General features: G+C 38.0%; 1 protein-coding gene across 2 annotated transcripts; it reads left to right on the forward strand.

Annotated features, from left to right (window-relative positions):
- The first annotated feature begins 9,058 nt into the window (after nucleotides 1–9,058).
- LOC111271783 (annexin A4) lies at nucleotides 9,059–24,016 on the forward strand. Of its 2 annotated transcripts, XM_022852773.2 has the most exons (9): nucleotides 9,059–9,494; nucleotides 13,878–14,052; nucleotides 16,860–16,973; nucleotides 17,171–17,261; nucleotides 17,536–17,703; nucleotides 18,473–18,631; nucleotides 19,074–19,159; nucleotides 19,516–19,611; nucleotides 23,661–24,016. In XM_022852773.2, the coding sequence occupies exons 2-9, from the start codon at nucleotides 13,879–13,881 to the stop codon at nucleotides 23,742–23,744; spliced, it is 972 nt and encodes a 323-aa protein (XP_022708508.1). In that variant the 5' UTR covers nucleotides 9,059–9,494; nucleotide 13,878; the 3' UTR covers nucleotides 23,745–24,016. The 2 variants fall into 2 exon arrangements, with proteins under 2 accessions (XP_022708508.1, XP_022708507.2); XM_022852772.2 differs by lacking the exons at nucleotides 9,059–9,494; nucleotides 23,661–24,016 and adding an exon at nucleotides 20,966–22,665.
- Nucleotides 24,017–24,382: the final 366 nt, after the last annotated feature.

Consider the following 24,382-nt stretch of genomic DNA (forward strand, 5'->3'; position numbering starts at 1 on the left):
ACGTGCCAGCTAGAAGAAATAGTAAGCTGAGCTAAGAGTCCGTGCTCTAATCGGCTGAACACGTAAGGTACACCGATTAAAAGACACAGCCTTTCTTATTATGAAATGCGAATTTATCTATATTGACCAAATGGCATTGTCGTCGCATATTTTTTTAAGTAGAGAAAGCACATGAACCGCAGAAGTCAGGCAATTGGAGTATGGATAGAAATCTCCATTATGATACTTTTCACAGGAAAATTACGTGTTTCAAAGGTGCATCCCGTTGAAATCATAGGCTTACGTGAACAGTACACCAACGTATGGATTGCTCCCGTGGAAATCACTCACGGTGCTACCAAACGTTTAACTTTTTCCTTACAATAAAAATATAAAATCCGAGCTTTGAAACTGAATTGAAATATTAACATTAACAGTGATTTCGATACAATTGACTTAGAAGTGTGAGTTTTATGTCATGTTTCATATTTTGGCTTGTTTTTCCTCTTGTTTTGAAAATATTCCAAAGCGTATCGTCGCGGTAGAGAAGTTTTTCATTCTCAATTCTTTTCCAGTATGTTCATTTGGAACTTTGTCGAAGAAGATCGCAAACTTCTATAAACGGAAGTAAAAAAGATCGTTTATAGATACATTTTATTATTATATTATTATAGACACATTTCGTATAGCAGTTAGTTAGAAAGTTGTTAATTGAAATCGACATTTTTCGGACTTTAATAATCGAAAGAATGATCATCCCTGAATCCACGAACGTTAAGTTTGACGGCGTAAATACCGGTTTTTTGAGATATTATATATGTTAAATATCGTTATTTCTGGGGCTTTTTGAGGCGAAAAAAAAAAAAAGATTCGCTACGGCAAACCTAAAAGGCTTTTTCGAGTGATAATCGCCTTAAAAGAACAAAGAAAATAATATGTTTAGAAAAATTATACCTATAATAAAGAATAGACAGCTTGTGAGCGCTCGCGTTCAACTACTAGCCATGCCCTTGTTTCTTCACAAAACCCTTAAGTCTTCTGGTACTAAACTATTTTTTTTTTTTAAATAACCCAAGAGAAGTTCCGGTTGGGCATAATGCTAAAAAGTAAACTTCCGACGTAACGTTTGACTGATTGCCGAGAAGTTTATTCTATTATTAAATGTGACGCCCGAGAATTACTACGGAAATGGGCTTTTCCCATGTCATCCAAACGTCACTCCAATATTCAAAGTATGATTGAAAGGAGGCTATCACAAACCACGTTAAAAACAGTTTTAAAGAAAAAGCTTAAGGGTGCTAGGCATAAAGAAATTCGTAACGATCGTTTTGACCCCAACAAAGGGTCGGATTCTTCTATACGTATTATCTTAGCCTTTTATGTTTTCTAAACAATTTAGGTTGACTAAAGTTGAAAACTGTCGGCACACGTGATCTGATAGAAAAGCGGCTAGGGAATCTAATAAGAACGTGTCTGGATCGTGTCAAGATTCATCGCAATTTTACCTTTTCGAAAAGCGCTAGACGCCAAACGACCAAAAATCGGGTAGCTCGAAAACTTCCTATGAGCCTTTATCTATGTATATTTTCGCTATCAGTGCCCTGAAGTTTATTAGGTCTTCCCTTTTCGTTTCCACCCTTTCGTCATTAGGTGCTACATATATATGTGTTCTGGGCTTTTTTTTTTTATAAAAAGCCAAGGGCATCGACATGATTTAATTAGGCAGACGTATATCAGGGCAAACGTATCCAGCAAAAGGAGCCGATATCCCAAGCAAGATCTTGATGGTAATGAACGTCCTTAGGCTATTCTGTAAGGCGCCGCTTAAGTAATAGGAATGCTGGCAGCGACTTGACAGTTTAAAGTTTAACAGTACCTAATTCTTACTAAGCTATTATCTTGTTAGTTGATTTTTCATTGAGTCATTGCGATGTGCTTAGTGCATTTGTACAATTATGTATCGTGCAATTATAAATTTATCAAGCTTTAAAGGACAAAGTGACCAGCAAGTTATGTCTTAAAATTTAAAAACGTTTGTTAGGAGTAAAAGTTGCAGAAAAAACGTCGTTGTATAAGCTAAAACGGTTATTGTCTGACAGATTTACGATGTTTTACCTGCAATTTCGTGGTTGTTATAAAATATTCCCGCTGTTATTGACAAGATAGGTTCACCCAATCAAAAACTACGACGTTGCAGGGTATCAAATGTTTGTCTGCTAATAAGAAAAAGGCAAGCTTGTATGAGTAGGGCTTAAAACTGAAGGCATTCGCCCTCGGTATCGTCAACTGACTTGGAAATACCAACCTTTATACATAAATAAAACAATGTACGCATGCAGACTTTAGACGCTCAATTTACAATAGTTATAGCACTGTTCAGTTGACCATGTTACAGACCTAGATTGGAAAATCAACAGAAGCTGTGAGTGATATGCGGGTAGTAACCTTTATTATTACTTTATAACTATATAGGACTATAATGCGTTTATTACTCATTATAATTAACGTTCTTTCATCGTATGTATAACATCAATGCTTGCCGAGTTAGAAGGGTCAGCTATGATATTCAATGGAACTTTCGAGCAGCTTTAATTGCAGCAGTATTGATAATGTTTGCTTGTTCTTGCAGTTAGTATTACGGTAGCTGCCGGTGCTGTTCTACAGTGACACAGTACATGGGCGGTACCCAGCTGTTCTGCTAATCAGCCTATAATGAACGATGCACTCTTCAACCCCTATTCAGAATAGCTGAAAATTTACGCAACAAGCAAATTGATTTCTGATATTGCTGCGGTCAGAAATCCCTCTCGTGTATACATCAGATGCTCTTCCTTCGTCTCTTCGAGTGAATCGCGTTCCTTGAAACAGGTTACATACACTATGTAACAGGCAATGTAGTAATATACATAATATCGAACAGCAAAATGTGATTCTGGTCAGTCGCATATGTCCGTCGTACGAAGAGAATGATTCAATCGTGTGCTGTGTATTTAGAGCCGTCTATCTATTCCAGAACACTGAGTGCCGTTGGTAGATTATACGAACACCTCGCTTTACGTGAGTACGTCTCAGCAGTGTGCTACTAGCAGTAGGTCTTTAATTCTGACGTACGTATTTAAGCCGCTTTGCATTTAAGATCTCTACTATATAAACCGGTACGCCTTCGTACAACTTTCGAGACACGATAACAGTAAACGGGTCTGACGAGGGGCACGTGAGGAATAGCTCAGGATTTTTGGCAACGGAGACCGACCATCTGTTTTCCGCATCTACAATCGATTATTATATTTGACAACTCAGATAACACTAGAATGCTCATGTTTCTGCCTTGTCAGAAGGTACCGAAGAGTATAAATCCTAACGAAATGCCTGTTTGCGTTTATTCAGGATATCTAACTTTGTCCGCTATTTTTATTTCTAGCGATCAGCTACAAACACCGTCATTGCATGATGCTTTTACATATAAAAACATTAATAACAAGATCCTTTACTAAATACATACAATTTGTAGCATAAGACTAGCTTTCATGTATTCGTGTAGGCTACTATTTTTTCTCGTAGATTACGCTGTTATCTAAGTTTGAGTAGTGAAACTAAAACGCAACGCTGACGCTTGTTCGACAATCTCTAAACTTATTAAAAAAAAAAAATTAAAAATTATTGAAAAAAAAGATAAAAGTAAAAAATTATTGAAATTTTTTTATCAATAATATACAGGCAAAATTTTGCAGACATTTACAAAGGACGGCCAACGACAAAAATTAATCTGAGTAAAGGGCCTATTAGAAAAAAGGCTAAAGCATCTTTATTATTTTCGCCCATTATCGCCAACAATGTTGCGAGGACTGTTTTAAATGTACACAGCAGGCTTCAGCTTTACCGACGGCGTTGCACAAAGATGGTGCAACTCAAAAGAGGAAAAATTAAGTATCGAAATATAGGCTGTTGCAATTTCATTAAATTTAATAGAACAATTAAAGCCGTAGATCGACGTGAAGCGTCACTCCTGACATAACGTATTATATTTTTATCATTTTTTGTTATTAATTTGCTGACACGTGGCGGCAGCGGACAATATCCAAATAAAAGGAAAACTGAAGATTTGCATTAAATACGGGCCCACAAATTGTTATGACATTGTTGTTGAATAATCACGTATGTCTGTTTTTCAGACCGAACAGGAGGATGCATAAAAAAGCTTCCTGTATCGAGAGTAACTACGGTTACCACCAGTTCTATGGGTTACACCGTATGTTTCATTCGCATCATCTTGTGTGGCATAATTATCATGACAGGGTTAAGAGGCAATTTTTATCTGAGTCGACCTCTTAGAAGCTCAGACCACAATCGATTCTCCTGATATCTTTCAGCGACGTCATCAGATTCTCCAGGTTCTGATGATGTCGTTCTTGTCCTGTGGCCTCACAGTGTCTTTTAAGATACCAAATATGGAACAAGAAAAAGAAAATGACTCTAGACAGAGAATGGTGGAAGAAAGGGCGTCTATAGACTGGATGAATCAGAGCGGTTCAAATCAAAACTCTTCACTGCTATAGAAGCTATCTAAGCTATCCGTGCAATTTCTACCGATAAAGGTTATGCATTTTTTTAAAAATGGCCATTTATAGTACTTGTAATTACAAGACCGGATTGCGGTTTCCCGATGACCCATATATATATATATATACATACATATGTATATGCTACTTAATGTTCTGAAAGGTGATGTCAAAAACTGTATTTACGAAACTTTCGGGCTATATCATGGTAATGTTAGAGTTGAAGTTTCTCGTTTACATTGTGGAGCCTTTTCTGAATGACCTACTGCACCCAGGTCAAATCAAAGACTAGGATTATGTATTATCTACTGTATTTCTGAATAAGTTCAAATCACAAGGTACTATAAAACTAAAATAAACGCAGTTAGCTTGGGTTTCTGAAGAGATCTATTAACGGAAGGATATGTACTGTGCTAAAATAGCGATACATCAACGAAACTCAATATGTCACCTACAGATAGCACATAGATTTCACAGTAAAATTCAACTAAATGAAACGAGTGTTTATGAGATGCAAAGGTTGCCGATTGCAATTGATAATACTCTGAAACAAAGGAATAGTCTACTTTATTTACGCGCCGTGTCGACAGGATCTCGCCTTAGGGTAGCAGAGCTCATGTGTATGATGTAATAGTAAATCAAGGAAAAATTAGCCGTAATTGATTTAAAGGAACATGTTACGTATTAAACTATAATATTCGAAACACCTTTTCCCTTTTTAATACAGTACCCGTCACATAAATAATCTTTATATAATGCCGTGATGAACGTTATTAATATAGAATGTAAAGCAGGATTTGCCTTCATCAAGAAAGAGATATTTATACCACCTCAAATTATGACTGAACGCTCACTTCGCAATTAGAAAAGCCACTAGCTACTTCTTCTTTTCCAGTCTTTAGCCTCCTTCAAATTTCTTTTAAGCAAACCTGTCAAATAGATGAGTGATCAGCTGAATCAAAAATAAAAATAATCGACTTAGCGACGATTTCTAGGTCACAAATGCCACCGGAAAGGCTTAACTGAAACATATTGGACTCGTTCTTCGTAGGCAAGCTAAAGTGATGAAGGCATTTATTTCCGGAATGGAAAGCAACTTATAGAAAACCTTGTGCACAACGCTATGAGAACACGAATTCTGCAAAGATACTGCGAACATGATCCGATAGGGATCAATAACAAACCTTTCGCTTTTATGTTCGGAGGAGTTAAATCTTCGTTTTAGCATATTTATGTCTTCCGAAAGGGTTGAGTTAAGACCTTTTATCCGAAGGCCTCTTATAAGGCCTTACTAGTCCTAGCTACTAAGCTAGCATTTACGTCTATGAATTATGGCACCGCTTTAGGTTTTTAATAATAATGCATCTATAATGATTGTGTGAAAAGAGAATTCCTGAACAGGAATTCTATTATGTACATTTTACAATAAAGACACAATAGAAAATACATGTATGCCAGAATGAATTGCCCCTTGCAATAACTAGCTCATCCATCTCATTCAGTACTAAAATGCATGTCTCGTATCTCGCTGATCGCAAAGGGTTATGAGATCGTCCTTCTTGATATTGCATGAATGATGATTTAAGGGTAGTTATAGATTTACTAGAGGTAGCTAGAAATCAACACTCGCTGCTGTCAATCGATGAAAGTAAAACATTGTTTGTTTCTGTCTTACCCTATCTCTCGGCTACAGTAATTGTCTCTACGTGCCCACTGGTTCTATATGATGATGTCAAGGGCACTTAACAACAGTTAACTAATCACCAGTCGGATGTCACAGTGGGACCTATCGGCCGTATAGGTTGCTGACCTGACAATTGCTTCCTTACCACGAGACTGCATAGATTATTGCCCAATACGCTATAGTCGCTTGTTTCTGTTAGACAACCTACAATAATGTGAACGCACACTATAGTACACAGTACGGATCTTTAACTTATTATTGAAATGATATAAAAGATAACATAGCATGACATTGTACATTCAGCTGCCTGTGTTCATAATGAAATTAATTAATCAAATGATGAAAAGATGACTAAATAGGTCAAATAGTTCCTCAGGCAGCTTAGGAACAACACTTAGATGCCGACTCTAGAGATTTACCTATTAGGTATTTGTGCATTTACTCCCAGTAGCTATGTTTCAGCTTAGAACATTAGTTCAAATGTTTCGGAGCTTGACGTATGCTTGCCTTAAATGGAACCTATTCAACAATTAGGTTGCGCGGCATATCGCCGTATCATCGAGATAGTGTAGATTCACACTGGGGCAAACGTTCTAAGTATTTCCTGAGTATTTAGCGGAGACAAACATTAATACATTGAGCGATCTCTATGTCTCCTTAGTTGAACACTATTGATCGCTAAAGCAAGTTTGTGAAACCGTGATAGTAACACTATCTGAACAGAACCCTCACAGATCCGAGAGCTTAACGCAAGCGTGAAGCGTTCGGTGAAGTGGCGTCGAGCAACTGAAACGTCGCAATGAGCCCTCTGAGCGCTAACAATGCACCCCGCCGGTTCATCTGACGCAGAACGCAGAAAACCATTTCAATGGCATACCCATTCATGTGCTGGACTTTTAGTCTTATAAGTTTCTGCACCCTAGAAATCAATGTTCAATCCTGACGGCAGTTAATAACTTGTTTTTTGCTCTTTGGCAAGCACATACGGCGAACACGAAATTTAATGTTGCAAAAGGTACCGTCCAAGTAAACTACGCGCGCTTATTTTCTTTATTTGAGAGTTCGTTAACTACTAATCAAAGGAAGAAGACTTTCAGCTACAAACAGCTTAGCTACGCCTGAATGAATCCAGTTAGTAGCGGTAAATTTTTCTAAGTATATTATATTTTTCGTCTAACTGCGTCTCGTAGACAGGGTTCGAGATGGTCTGTTGGATATTTCATGTGGCCCATTAGGCAAATATTTGTTGGGGTGCAACCCAAAAGATGAAGGCAGTAAGTACTCCATCAGTTTGTAATACTATTTGATAGCTCAGACAATGGTGTTAAGGCGTTCCGTTAAGCTGGCAAAGGCGTGGCCAAGGTTGGTGAATTTATAATGATATTTCTCGTAAAGCATAATATGGCATAGGCCTACTAGAAGTCCTGTAAAATTTGTAATTTGTCATGATGCTACGTATAAGCTATTGAGCTTCTTAGTCACTGAGCAAAAAAAAAGAGCAGATTTTAAAAAAATAACACTGCGAAGGTTGCTGCTATACTCCGAATCGATGGTGCCAGTAACATTTTTCGTCATGGTAAGTTCGAATAAAAATTATAAAAAGGTGTTCGCATTTTGATGTAGGGCAACGTTAGCTCTAGTTAAAATAACATCGTAACAAACGTTCACGTGCAAGCTAATATAGTTTTTTTTCCTATAGCTTAAAGTAAGTTAATTCGTGCTTATTTCTTTCTGAGAGGAGTTGCGTTGATTTACCCTATCGCACGGAGCAGCTATGCAAACATTTAAACCAGCTCTATGAAACACACACGGTCATTGTTATTGAGTCGGAAAGCGCCAGTGCTATTACGTACTGACCCTCTGAAAAAAGTTGCAAGTTACGTATTCAACTTGTGGCACTTTACCAAGCTAAACGTACCAAATAATTCTACCATTTTAGATACGGGTTAATTTATTGCTTATATATATATATATATATATATATGTACGTCGAGTGCTTATATATATAAGTCGAACGGTTTTCTTAACAACGCGTATTAGTAAAGCATTCCTTTCGTTGTCGATTTCGTTATTACCAAAAGTATATTACTGCATGTATTCAGCATAAAAGGTGCATAAATTACAGTGTTGTAACAAGTTTATATCTTCAAGTAAACCTTTTCGTTTTGTCCTATTCTGTTAATTAGCACGTAGTTGAGCATTTACTACTCTTTCCAATATTGCATCGCTTCTGTCCATGTTTACTCGACATATTCGTCCTTTACAGTAGCGTGTCTCGTCTTTTTCGTATACTACTTCATCTGGTCATTGTTTACGTTTCCGCCTTACCTAGTAAACAAAATTACTATTTCTAAACACTTTTTGCTACGGGCCTGGCTGCCTTTGTTAGATCGTTGATGGATCGCGGTGTAGATTCTTGCAACCGAACATAGTATAATTCGATACGTCCCAATGTTTACGTATATACGCATGTACATACGTATACATGCAGATAAATTTTGAGTCTTGTGTTCTCTCGCTTTACGTGTATGCATCCATTTTCCACTTACCGTCCAACGTTATACTTACCACACAACTACGATGGGTCTGCACAGTACCTATATGTCCTCATTGTTTCAGCGGACGCGTTAGCGGATTAGTCATCATCACCACAGAAACGGATAGATGGACTAACAGGGTACCCTTTCCTTCAAATTTACGATATTATACGATGTGTTGTATCTTTTGTTGGCCTTGAGGAGCACGGCACATGAAAGGCAGAGAGGGACAGTTGGCCTCTTTCCGAATCAGCGCTGACAACGGCGTCGTCGTCGGTCGTGTGGCGTCTGAGGAGGGCCCCAGAACCCAAACGGCACCGGCTGACAAACACGACTGAACCAGTGCCGCAGCTTCTCTATTCGCCGTAACACGTCTCACTTTTGCCTATGCGAAGATAGGTTTACTTTTACCATTGCCGTCAACAGAGCAGACGCTAGCCGCAGCGGCAGCACAAGACCCAGCGAATCGTGTCCGTAGTGGTAGTAAGAGCAGTCGTTTGGCGTTGACGACCGATTACGATGGTAGAAAAGGCCGAAATAAAGCTGAGAGAAGGAGAAACACCGCTCGCTCGAATTGAAAGCAGCCTTTAGAGCGGCAGTGCACAAAGCACAGGGCTTCGTGTAGTAAATCGCTCCGTTCAGAGCATACGTTAGTTGACTCTTGACGCTTGGTCCACTTACTCAGTTCAGTTCATCGATACCAATACCTGCCGCATAAGTTAGCATCAGCAACGAGTAAGTTCGCATTAAGTATGGTGGCAGTGTTCATTCATGTGGTTTATTGTCAGAGTGTGTGATTTCGTGCAATGGGCAATGCTAATTCATTCAAGCAACGGATACTGTGACGATGAGTAGTGTCTTATTTTTTTTTATTAGACTATAAGTATTTGGCAGGAATGGGTTAAATACTTAGATGGTCATTTTTAACGGGATGCATATATTACCGCAAAAGTTAAAGATCATCAGGTAATCGTAACAGATGACAGATTATAACTAGACGCATAGCAGTGAAACAAAAAAGCACCTCTGCTGATAACTTCCGATAACATACCCAGTGTGAACATAACAAAGTTCTAGTTAATATATTTAAGCATAATCGTACCGATACACAAACTCTGGCTATACTTATGTTTGTGATGTCTTTGTGGAACTGTTTGTCAACAGTTCAGCAGATATCAATACATTGCTTCCAGACGCATACCCCCTGCCCCCTTGTGAGTTCGTTGTGAATGTAAGTGTGTTAAAAGTAGAACAAATATTACTAGGCTACGTCTTGGGATGTGAATGTGTGCGTGATTTGGTTTGTGTACTCGGGCGTACATATGGCTGTAGGCGTGCTCAGTGGCATATTTCATGTTCCCCCGTTTCCATTTGCTGCTTACAATGCAGCGTGATCGATGGCCAGCAGAGGTATCTGCAGCCTATTTCCATAGACAGTTCGAGCTTGGCGTGTAAAAATGGGTTCCCTTTGCGAATGTCCACCGAAGACAGAGTTACTATTTTGTCTGGCAAAGGTCACGCTGTGCTGCAGCCGGAAGTTGACAGTATTATTTTATGGTTAGTCAACAAATACTGTTACACGGATGTTAAAATATCTAAGTTTAGGACATTCCGTGCATGTTTCGCGAGGGTTCCGCCATTAAGCCAAATAGTCATTCATTGAAAACAGTAGGATCGAGTGGTAATCGCTGCTGACGAAAGAACATCGTAACGACATTTAGCTGTCAACGTACTTGCCAGCTAGACGCGCACAAAAGGCTTCTATGGACTGCGGTGTTTGTTATACTATCGCTGTTCGTTCACATTAGAAGAGATTATTTTCTTGGCCAACTGCTTATTTGGTAAGTTACTCGAATGGCCGAACGTATTTTCTGCAGATAAGCGATAACCTTACGTGCGTGCGTACACGTTGCCGAAGTGATGGGCAAGTATGCGACAGCAGTAAATGGTTGTTCAGCATAGAACATTTTCAATTTTACGTCAAATATAATTAGGGACGAGGGGGATATGAGAGCAGAACCGTGTCATCGTTGAGTAGAATGCCTTCGTGCTACTGCAGCTGACAGTGTTCTGCTTTTAAAAATCAAGCGTCGGTTTTATTGCCACATATTCGTCACGTTCTAGAACTGCTTTAGTCTTCTTTTATTATATTTTACGTATATATTTTATTCACAGTCAATTCCGTATGTTCATATGCGTCACTGAATATGGTAATGAGCGTGATCAACAGAACACGGCCCTCGCCATGTATGATACCAAGCAGTTCTGCAAACTCGAATAGAGCGTTACTTATAATTTCACGTACTTAAACTTGTTCGAAATTAATTACACGGTGCACAACAATAGTTCTCCCTCTGTCTCTCAATACGCTACAAGAACTTCTCAAGTTCTGTCCATTTCCACCAATTGGGTGGCGTCCAGCTCCGCTTGCAGCGGCTTCGCCACCAACTGTATCCACAGAAGACACGGAAGTACGTCTTCTCACGATGCTGCGAATGTCGAATTTTGGGTTAACGACTGCAGACACGGTTCAACAAAGAATAAGTAAAGTTCAGCCCAATAAGAACTGGGGCGTTAAACTGCCCCGGAATTTTATTTTTGGTGTAATAAAAAAATATCAAATGAAGAACTTTTTGTAAATTAAATAAAACATGTTTATTATCCACGTTATCTACGTATGTTTTCTACATACGTAGATAACGTGGAGAACTTACGAAAACAACTTCGGTTCTGTGCTAAAAGGCCAGCGTGTTGGACCTTTCATCTTCAATGTGAATGTGTTTATTAATCGCTAGGAAGACTTTATAGCAGTAGCAGTTTCTGACCACGAAGCATCGTCCTGAATATCAGTAATCTACTACTACCAGTGTTACTATAGGGCAGTTATGCTCCTTAACTTTCACTCGTATCATTTCACACTCTAGTACTTAAGACGAGTTCTCTCCCATTTCTATCACTATAGAAAATAGAACGATTAGTAAAAATAGCCTATTTTTTAATTTGAAAGCTCAATAGACTTTACGAAAGTGCAACTAGTCTCTCATTACCTTTGAAGTATCCAAAGCTATTCTATATTATTAATAAGATAGATTAATTTTAAGAATCAGTCTACACGTAGTACATTGGCTTATGTTCACAGTTAAACGTTCAACTTTCATTATTGTCCGTAGGACTGCTTGTATTAAACTCTAAATTCACTCTGTGGTCTACTGTCCTGCTTTGATCGTTTTGTCGAGATGGCTTAACTTCGTAGAATGGAGAATGAAATTATAATTAGGTGATAGGACGAGGGTGTTAAAAAAAAATGTCGAACCTGTCGAATATTTGGGTTAAGACATAAGGAAGATTGAAGGCAGGTTAAAAACTGAACTACTTACAGGTCCAAAATTAAAAAAAAAAAAGATAAGCGTCCATTCGGAAGAAATATAGAATTATCGTTGGGACAGATGCGCGATTAAGAACTTTTTTTTCAGTGGCCGCGTTTTTGTTGCACTGTACCATGACCTAGTTGCACACCGCTTTACTTTTACCTTGCATCTGACTATAAGCGTTTGGGTTAGGCTTAGCGTCGGTGCCATTAAAGTTCAATAATCACATAATGTTTGTGTATTACATAATAACCTCAAGCATTAATGATAGTTCTGTGGATCAAGCATATCTTCTGTCTAAGCAATATTCTCGTGAAGCATCCTCTAATGTAAACATCGTAGGTTCAACATAACTATTAGGTAGAAATAATCCAAAATATGCTTAGTGTAGCATTTGAGACATAGCTTTCGTTGAATGGAGATAGTAGTCCGGGGGTTCGAGTATTCAGGTCTTGCTGTCAAAAATATCGTGGACGATTACGTATGTGTAGACACGACAGGATCTGTCCTGAAGCACCGCACACGACTCCCTCTAATGAAGGCATTGCGTATTGGAATTTCTTGTAGATAAGTTCACGACACGCACCCAGCCCAGTTGCGCTATGCGTTCTGCCAAGCAATATGAATTCGCCTAGAAGCTCTACGAGTGCCCAGGTCGATCGTTTCGGTCGATACGGTACACTCAGATATACAGAATACAAACTATTGTTGGTCCCATTTAGTCCGATCACAGCCAAGACGGTTTCGTACATGATTAATAGAAAGCGCGGTTCAAAGTAAGCATGGAGTGGAGTAACGGTCCATATTATCATACTGCTGTTGCCATATTCGCATGAAGGTTCAGCAGTAATACGTTTGCACGGTACCGAGAAGGAGATCCGGATTATACAAGTTGGTTTCGCTGTAGGCCAACAAATATGCGTTGATTAACTTCTTCTGGACCTATTATTACAGATAGTAAGTTTAAAGTTGGTTTGCGGATGAGCAGTATTAGGCCAGTCTACAGCATCAAGGGGGTACAAAGTTGAGTCAAACATTGGATAGTTTATTTGTTGGCGAAAGAACGAACTGCAGTTTACCTGTTCGCGAGCTTTTCGTCGTTATTTTTTAGTTACTGTCATTTTGTTAGCATACGAACGGTTGATTGGAGCATGCTAAAGGCTTGGGATTGTGGGCTGCAAGATCGTATCAATGAGCTATCTTAGAGCTTAATTAATAGTATTGATTGACGAATTCAAGTATTCCCAGGAACAATATTCCGCCTTCAAAAGTAACTCAAAAAGTGCCCAGTTGGGTTAAAGAAGCCAAATGAAGTGCTTGCTTTTCTGCCTCCAACCCACATTTTCAGTTACAGATTCCTCGTTGCGCACACTACACCAATCCAAGTTTATGTCGACAGCTTCATAATCTGGGTGAAGGATAAATCACAAGTGATGAAAATTTTGTTTTCTCCCGAAAGATAGATACATGTCCTTGAAGCTTGGGCTGAAGGTGAAAACGATGACAACAGCTGTATGCAAAGAAAGAGTTTTTCAATAATATCTAATTTTTGACCATTAGTAAGCGAAAAATTAAAAAACATAGGTGGCAAAGTAAGTGGCCATTCGTTTTTTAACAGCCAAACGTATACGTGGATCGTGAGCCCTTGGAAACCGTTGGTCAGACCAGCTTTATATATATATATAAAGCTGGTCTGGTATAATTTAATGGTATAATTTACATGTTAGTGACCTTCTTGTTATTCTGGCAGAATGGCCACAATCCGTCCCTACAGTCCATTCGATCCTCAGGAAGATGCGAAGGCTTTACGCAAGGCGATGAAAGGCTTCGGGACAGATGAGGCAGCCATCATCTCGATCCTCTGTGCCCGCACTTCAGCTCAACGACAAGAGCTTATTCCGACATATAAGCAAATGCACGGACGGGTAAGCAGTTAGTTGCTTTGTTACAGTTTCAGCATGTCAGTCGGCCGTTAAATTCTAGATACCTAAATATTTTCGAAATTAGATATAACATATTGTAGCAGTAACCAGCTCTTGAGCGTTCTTTCAACTGCCCTAAGCTTTAAAAAGTGATTGCGTAGCTATATATTTCCGCTTTTACCTTCATTCGTATCGATTTCGTATCGTTGAGATTGTTCACAGCTTTTCGTTCTACTTTTAAAATTTTACCAAGTTACTGTTAATTTTATTACTACATCAACGAGACAAAATGAGAAATTTCCAACGGTTACGGCAGTAGCACAGTCGCAGTGTAATTTATGATTTAAATAGCTAAATAGGATAGGACAAATTAGATGTAATCATGTTTCTACTCCTGGCAAAGAAACAGGACATATTTTAGCCATTTTTTTTTTGTTACTTTGCCATAAAATCTAGGTGCAAAATGTGGCTTTTAGAGTTTCAGATGATTTCGAAAATTATTGAAGCTATACTAAAGGCAAGTACCTATAATCACTGTGAGACGACAGTTTAAACAATTCTGATCATGCCGATATTTCTGAATTAGCACAGGTGAAACTGCTGTGTATTGTTAAGTACAACGAGTCGTTTCCTCACGATACGTTTGAATGGGCAGATTAAAATAAAGAGCCCCGGTTGTCGCAGCTAAAACCCCGGCGGAAGGTTATCTTTCCTACTTTCGCTTCTTGCATCCCTATTGTCTGTTATATAGTTTAGTAGGTTAATTTCGTATGCCCTCATACACTTTTATCGACATAACTGCCATACATAAAATTACCTCTGCCATAAATAACTGGGTATTGCTGCAGTCTTGTCGAGGCGTTTATTCGACCAGGCCGTTAGCTCGGGGCATCTGTACAAAAATCATTTGCCCGCATAGGCTCTCAGTGAATCTCAACCACATCATCGAGTTGCCATCTGCACCTGGTTCACAAAAAAGCACTTTTCACCGACCCCGAGTATTTTCATCACTAAACTTAATCATGAAAGGACCTAAATGCTTACAAAAATAAATTACATGCATCAATAGATATTTGCTATATGGAAAAATCGTGCTGATCGCACTTAAACGCTGCTTAATAGCACGAGACGTATCCTCTCTTTGAAGTCATTCATCAAATTAAGTATTCACTAGTATTTAAGTGACGACTGTGTTTTATATAAACGTATTTATTTGTTATATTCATTCCTAGTTACTAACAACGTAAGGCTTCCGTCTATTCAAAAACCTCAGATCTACTGCTGTCCATAGTAATCGAGCAGCGACAAAGGTTAGCGTGATTTGTTATTTCTTATTAGCTTATTATTCTAGCGTGATTTCTTATTATCAGCTTAAGACAAAAGGCGGTCATCTGCTGAAACGCAAACACCGACAACTAAACATTTTGAGAAAATATTTTCAATAATATTTATTCATGGTGAGGTCGCAACAAATTGCGCTTCATCGATCTTTTTCCAGTGTTAAATGGAGTTTTCTTTTCCCGAAGTTAGTGCTTTGAAAGGCACTTTTGCCTACTCATAAATACATTGTTCTAAAACTATATGTAGCTGACGCCACCAAGGGCATCGCTGAGTCATCCACAACTAGCTGCATCTCGACTTATCGTCATGTTATTGATGTCTAAGAAAGACGCATCAGCGGGGACCCAGTCGGTAAAAACGCTAGGGAAGTGTTTTAAGAAATCATGCGGATTACTCACCGTACTATCTATGACACAACGTATACGTTGACTTCGTTCGAAAAACGGAACTTTAAAAAAGGTGTAAAACTTATTACACAGGCATATTTAGGTACCGGTGGGACTGCCTCTAAACATTTTGGGATGTCAAAATAGAAATTTATCATCGTCTAGCAAACTACTCAGTACTAGCCGGCTGTCTTAACTCTAGCTTTAAAATAGTGCCATCGGTATTAATATTGTAGTATTCTCTGAAAACTCAACTGATTATTTCTGTTAGGAACTTAATCATTTTCAAAATATTACTATATGAAATATATGCCGTTGTAGATATAGTGGCCTATTGAATATGGCCAATAGTTTTGCATTGTAGCACCGTATTTGATTATTGCTTGCTATCTCCGAAAGATAAAGTCTTCTACTCGTATAGCGAAGTATCCATGTTTAACAGTTCAAGCTCTACTGCTACATTAAAGGCTAAACCCGTTCGGCAATGTTCATAATTGATCTTTACTTTTCTGGATCATATTCATTTTATATATATCACAAAGGTTTAATAGGTCTGCACAACGCATGGCTTTTCGACAGGCATAACCTTGCTCATCGTGCCATTGGCTTTCTTTGAAGCGCATGCGCTCGTTAGCGTACTCTTCAAATGACAACTGGGATCTGGGTCGATGGGAAGCATCGATTTATGTCGTATCAGAGAAACACTTCGATCAAAACACCTGTGTCACACAGACATCTTGTCATGGGCACAACGCCGTAGTGAAAACAGGCAACGCTGCTGATCTGTTTATTCAGCCGACAAATAGAAAAATATATATAAAAAAAAAAAAGGTGTACACGATCTTATTCGTATAAGCACAGCAATACTGCCATAGTGCGGTCTACTCGCATTGTTCTGAATCGTCCTATATCAAAAGGTTAACCCAATGTTCAGTATTGTTTGACGTCCGGAAGGGATGAACTGTGGTTGGTAATTATTCTTAACAGAATAAATAAATCTAAATCTGACTTTTTACATTATTCTAAAATGGTTATCTAACAGCCTTGTTCTTGAATAAAAAACCTTTATGCTCGATATTATAGGACCTAATCAAGGATTTAAAGAGTGAGCTCTCTGGGAACTTCGAAAATGTCATCATCGGACTCATGACACCTCTAAACGAATATCTCGCTCAGGAGATCAAAAGGGCGATTAAGGTACGCACAGGCATAATCTTTGTTTAAAGGGATTATTATTTGTTTCTTTCGACTCATTATTCACGAGGCATCAACTTTGTCTCTAACTTCTATACTCAAGTACGATGTAAAGGAAAACTGAGATATATTTATGTAAAGGTACGTTGCGTGTGTATGCTGAACACAGGATTAATTTAGAAACATTTTTGAACTGTTAGGGTATTGGCACGGAGGAAAATGTCCTGATCGAAATATTGTGTACGCGCAGTAACGCTGAAATCGCTGCCATTAAGGACGCCTACCAAAAATGCGAGTATTATTTATATACATGACCATTTACTATCATCATCATTATTATTTTCAGTGTTAGATTTTATCATGCCGCACTATACATTTACACTCCTTTATCTCATTATTACACGGCGGTAGGACACATGTCTGCACAAGATTCTAGCTACATTGGAGCAAGCATGTAATCCAGAATTCGTTGCAACATAACCTTGTAGTTAGGTTGATATATATATATATATATACATATATATGCGCTTAATAACTGCCAATTTATTCTTTCATTCGTGTGTAGTATATGGAAATTCCATGGAAGATGAGGTCGCCGATGACCTCTCTGGTGATCTAAAACGCGTGATGGTTGCATTAATGACCGCACGCCGTCCAGAACGTACTGGAGTCGATCCTGGCCGTGCTCAAAGGGACGCTAACGAACTTAAAAGCGCCGGTGTGGATCAATGGGGTTGGTACATAAGTAAAATTGAAATTCATAAGGTTTATATCTCGTTTATGAGTCTGAGAAATAATTGCATTTTCACGTTGCATAAAGGACGTCAAAGGAAGCATTTAGGTTTGATTTTAGCTCAAAACTTATTAAAGTTTTGAGCTATTTATAAGTCCTTAATCTGAGCAGTTGCTACGCCTAGAAGGGCTGGTTTGAGTGGGGTAAGTTGGACCCATAGTAGGTGAATGATCGATTCGAAGATCGCCCCAGATGAGATTAATCGACGGGCAGCGATCTTTCAATACATCAACGTGATAGCGTCACTTTTTGTCACTCAATCATCTTTCACCCGTGTTAAGAGCATCACATTTAACCGTTTCCATTGTCACTTTTGACAATTCTAACCTGTTACTCGAAAATGGAAAGACCAACATTTCATATTGCTTCAGTGATTTTAATAATAATACTGTGTTTCTATTGGAAATTATGGACAACAAGCTCTTTTTTTGAAATTTTCTATAACTAACCCACTGATTTGCTTTCCTAAGCCACAACATAATTAGGTTTGGCTAGGGGTCAAAAATGTTTACTGATTTTGTCGTCAGAACTCTGCTCGATTTGTATCTGCGAAACACAAACAAAATGGACGGTGTCCTGTACTACTTGCCTACTGCTTTTGATCGACGGTTCTAGGATAACATTTTTCAGCCCAACTACATTCATACCCGTTGCGAAAGCAGAATAAGTAAACTTTTTATGAAGATAACTTGTCAATGTAATGTTACAGGCACCGACGAAGGAGCCTTTATTAGTGTTTTCTGCAGCAATAGCTACGAACAGCTGCGTGCTATTTTCCATGAATACCGAGCCCTTGCTGGACACGATATCATGGATGCCATCAATAACGAGATGAGCGGAGACCTCAAAGATGCGCTTCTCGCCATTGGTACGAATGCAACGTTTGCTCATATAATTAATTACTCATACAGGCATGTTCTTCGTTTTGCTTGAGATACATCACACGAACCGCACAATACATATGCTATGAATAAGTTGCAAATTTTATTAATCATTGGTAAAGTAACTTCATCTATAAGTTGAGTTAGAATTTTTACAGTCTGAGATTATGCATCACATTGTACTAGATAGCCGCCGTGAGTAGTGGTGAAGGGTAGATTTGATCTCTTTCAAAGTCATTTATATCAAGTCTGGTTGATTTTTGTCATACTAAACAATAGGTGTGTAACGACTTTGTAAAAAAACTTACAATTCCAAGATGCCAAACCTAAGTCAGCCTCAGAAATACCAACAGCTAATAAACGCGATTGCTTACTGTTGTTGTTGTTGTTGTTGTTGTTATTGTTGCTAACGCCTTTTATATATTTCAGTTAAAAGTGTATTCAATACTCCTCTGTATTTCGCCGAACTACTTCAGAAAGCTATGAAGGGTATGGGAACCGATGACAAAACTCTGGCAAGTGTTTCGAAACGCTTTTTTTTTTTATTTGAGAACATCATGTCACAGATGTTAGACTACTAGTATTTTTTTCATCGTACTAGATATCTGAATGTATATGTGGAAATTTGATTTCTTTGCCAATCGATCTTAATATAATAAGATACATAAGAATAATATAATAATCATACAATAATTTACTTATGTAGCAAATCAGCATTGTACGGTCCCATAGCTTTTATCTTAGTTTATTTTATTTACTATATCCAGTACCTAGGCCAAAAAGATCCTTGTTGTGTTCAAATGTTTAATGGACAGCACTCCAAAGGACAATAAGGTTAAATAAAGAACGTGAATCTTACTGTGACGTGCAGGTCCGTATTCTGGTATCCCGTAGCGAAATTGATCTCGCTTATATCCGTCAGGAATACCAGAAGGTCTATGGAAAACCTCTTGAAACTGCCATCAAGGTATCTAAGGAGTCTAGTTATCTATTACTCGATGTTCCTATTTATCAGTATTAATTTATAATTGTTCAAAATTGCTTCAAATTGTTGTGGGGTTGCTCGTTTCAAAAATGCATGTTTTTTTTTTCTTTATAATGACGCTTGCAAGCCTGGAATGCATATACGTAAGGACTAACTTTTTCATACTTCGATGTGAAAGCTATCGAAAATCAAACAATGCGATGGTTACAGAGGGCTCATTGAATAATATTAAATTTATTTAATTATCCTTATGTGATTGCCGCTACGTCTAAAAGAATCAGCTGCGAGTTAGACATTCATAGAGTGCTACAGCTTCAATTTAGAGTTTATATATCATTACCAAGCGCTCGTTAAAATAACTTTTTTTGATAACTAATGTAAGATTTGCTTAATGAATCAACTATGCCATTGAATCTGCTAACCAGGGCTAACTTTAACGGAGGGATGAAACGTATAACAAGAACTTAGACCAAAAGAGTTGCAGTAAGAAGAACGAAAGATGTGCCAGTCCTATCAAATGCAACAACTTTAAGCACAAACATTTCGCGACAACGTTTGTATGATCTTTCTGCTACAGAATGTGCCTGTTATAATTTTGCTAACAATAGCGCAGAGTAAGCACGATGTTTATTAATAATAGGGGCAAAATTTTTCCTTCGATCCTCACTCGAAAGATCTTCTTTTAATTATTGTAAGACCTTAATTATTGTAAAAAAAAAAATCGCGCTTAAGTACAATTCATAAACGAAATAAAATTTTATGGGGCTCGCTTACGAAATCGCTTTCGAAAATCTACGCACGCGCCCACAGACAACACCGTGTACAGACATCACCCGTTATTAATCGTAACTGCGGTGGCAGGATTATTTTTTCTACGTACTCAGCTACGATGAAGCTATCAAGTGATATATCTCATTTGATCCTTGCTCTATGTTGATTGAAAAACCGTATACACTAATACACTACCACATACTCACGTATACAATGCACTGCCGTATAAAACAAACATGTTAGACATTCCCAATTTTGATGGTTTGCTGTAGTGATTGAAATACGTTGCATCCGCAACGGCGACTGCGCACATAGCAAAAAGGCTGTAAGAATAGCCTATTTCACACGAGTTTGGCGCGCTGGTAAATTAGATGAATAAACATATAATAAATAAAATAATTTTGTAGCATTGCAGTGTTTCTTATCGTGCACCTCTTCGTTTCGCGCATGTCAGCTAGTTGTTATTCCGTTTTCGTAGGCGAACACCATGGTCTTAGGATGGGCAAACCCTGAAGTCTCTAGGTGACCTCCATCACGTTTTTATCGTTCTTATGTGCCATTGCAGGAGGAGACTTCAGGAGACTATCAGACGGCCCTTCAGGTTATCGTCCGTCAAAATTAAACCCAAAGTGATACTGACGCACCAACAGCCCTTTTCGCCGAATAATCCTAATTAGGAAACAGTTCATCGACAAGCTTGTCCTATTATAATTCTACAGTTGCTCTACTGTAAACTCTACTTTCGTTTTATCTTTTGAATCAGATATTAACAGAAGATTTTTCCCCGCTCACTACTAATTTCATTATTTTTCTACTCTCGCCCACTAGGCCCCATTGTTCTCAAGCCCGCAGATCAATAGCCGACACGATATTCTGTACTTCTAGCTCAGTCGAGCACAATAGTTCCGCAACTAAAGGGTCATGACGAAAGTATGAGAATGAATATCCCGGATCTATAAACTTGTGCTTGTCGACCATGGGAGGCTTAGTTATAGTAACATGATGTTGAAAAATTATGAAGTACAATGTTGCTATATAGTTTTGAAACTGATTAAATTTAATAACAGGACTAAATGCAGATTAAGTATAAAGAATGGTGTTAATAGAAATGAGGATCGCTTTGATGGGATCGCTGCTTGAGCACACAAAATACAAACTAAATAGAACAAGTGTTTATGTATTTGTTATAAACGAAATATATGGGCAACGTGATGGATGCTTCACAGCACAGACGTGTCTGGCCATTTTGTCGTCTTAATCTGCACATGTGCTTGCTTAAAACATATAGTTAAAACACAGAACCCATTCAGACATCCATTCTAAAGCGACCGTTGTACATCTAACACGGTGTCCAACATATAACAATAGTTGCAACATGGAGCAGCCCCTAAAGTCTTTATACATGTCATGAACAATGTTAGGTAAATGCATAGCTTTATTCGTAGCAGTTTAATTGACAGTGTACAACAAATTGCATGTTAAAATCGTGTAAGATGCTGATTTTCTAGTTTACATGGCACATGTCTATAAACGACGATCGCCGACCGCCGCGCGTTCACATTTAGGAAAAATACGTCGAAAAATCCGTCGAATTCAATATAATAGAAATCTAGATGATTGAATTCATACAGGTTTAAATATACCTCTTTTTTTATACGTGTCGGCTCTAGATAGTTCAGCGTCTATCTATCTCGTGTTTGGCTACGTTTCTGCTGAACAGCTCAGCCACTTCGAAACGTCGCCATCCAGCTACTGAACCATGCTGTACAAACGTTTCACATGTGACCTAACAATTTATTTAAGCCAGATATCGCTTCGTATACAATGCCTTACAATTTACTGAAACAGACCTTAATACTTTAACATTATTATATTACTTTAACATATTGCTAACAGATCAGTCTTCAAAGCCGTAAAAGCTAATATTTTTATAATTTAGTGACCGAAATTATTGTCAAGAAGAGTATATTGGAAATTCGCGTTATTGATCATAAAAAAAAAAAGAAAAAAAACGAAATCAGAGGACAGGTTACTCGCGCCAATCAACATGACACATAGAATCTGAAAGGTGGTACAAAACTCAGCAGCTGTCTACAATTCATTCTTTGTAAAACGTGCGTACCTATAGAGGCTGAATTTGTTTTTTTAACACTTTCATTTTACGCTACTGCCCGTTATGCTCGGAATAGGCCAGATCGTTACTGTTGACATAAGTGTTTATTTAACCAATTTAGTCCTCAATAAACCATAAACGTATGTAACTAACCACTCGCTTTTTATTTAAATGCTAGTTAGTGACCGGGAACCAATAATAAACAGATGAAAAACACAATTTTGCGCGAATAACTGAGACCTATCCTGGATAGAACCCCTAAATTTAACTTGCATTGTATTCTAATTAGCAGAAGCAGCTGTATTTTCGTAACGATCAACAGCATCTTCTATTCTTAGGTTCAGAAAGTACAGTCATCATTTTTGAGCAGAAGCAATACCGGCTCTATAATAGAGATAATACGGTTCCAAATATGCGCCTGTAATGAACTTAAAAAATCATATATAGAGTAAGTTTCGTAAAACAGCTGCTTGTGCTTAGAGGAATAAATTAATCAAATTGCTATAAAAGAATGTTCTTAGTTTGAAACGTAAGTATAGGCACTTCTGTGGAAGAATTTTTGCATGTATTACTCCGTAAGTACCGTGGTACATCAGCTGCGCAGTGGATACGTAAAAAGACCACATGGAAGATTAACAAATATTTTTCAAAGTTCACTTTTGCCTCCTTAATATTTCCGTCTGTTGAAACTTTGCATTTTTAACTTTACGTAAAACGATTTTCTACGCTCATTGTAACTGTCGAACTTAACTTTCTAACCGCACACTCAACCTTCCGTTCAAATTCTAATTTCGTCTGTCTTTAGTTAACGTCTTTTCTAGTAGCGTTTGCTAAAGCTTATGCATGCTGAATTTTATATTAACTAATAATTGTATCAATATATACCTTTTTCATCGTGTTGGAGACACTGAGACAGGTTTCAATTATTCAGTTGAAATCTACAACACAAAATAAAATATATCCTAACTTTGTCGCTCATCGATGCCGGTCGTTGAGCTTTGTATGTAACTTGAAAACAAATTATAGTGCTTTAATACCAATTCATGTTGTGGCATTGTATGGCTCCTACCGTACTACGTTGTAGGAATATAGAATAAGGTAACAAGGCTTTTATTGGTGATGCTTTTCTTTTTCATGAATCTTTCAGAGCGAGACGTCGGGTGACTATAAGCGTTCGCTAATCACTATCCTTACGGGCCAGCCGAGCATGTACTATTCGTATAACCCATGAACAGTTATAACGATACCCATCATCGTCTCAATGGATTTTAAAACAACAACTCCACATAGTACGAATCGGCCTTGATTCAAACGTACCATTTCACCCACAGAACTCCACTACCAGATGAGACCTAACAGTTTTAAGTACGAAAAAAACGCTCGATGTACTTTTGCTTCTTATCTTGAAACATTTAACGATATACAGCCAGATATAATCGTTTACTTCTTACCGTCTTTATTGAAAAATACATCTCGGTCAAATGAACTAATCATTACTTATTACTTTATTAGTGTCTTCTCTTACTTCGGTGGAAAAACACTTTGTTTCGGTAATGATATGATGATCCAAAATGTGATGTGTCGAACTCTTCGCGTCTCCGTGCGTTTCGAAGAAAAGAATGTTGAATGTTTGCAGATAGCGAGTTCCGCTAATCGATTAGTAGATGATCCTTGTCTAAAACTGACGACGGAAATCTTCACTTACGTGGACCGTAGCACAATTCGCCCGTCTGAGGCTGCGTATAGAGAATCGTAACTATAAAACATACCCCGTTTTTTATCAATAGAGTTCCCCACTACAGCCACTTATATACGTTACTCTATATATATAGCACGAGACAACTCCATATAGCTTCCACTATATTTTAT

Source organism: Varroa jacobsoni, unplaced genomic scaffold (assembly GCF_002532875.2).
Source record: "Varroa jacobsoni isolate VJ856 unplaced genomic scaffold, vjacob_1.0 contig01012, whole genome shotgun sequence".
Lineage (NCBI taxonomy): Eukaryota > Metazoa > Arthropoda > Arachnida > Mesostigmata > Varroidae > Varroa > Varroa jacobsoni.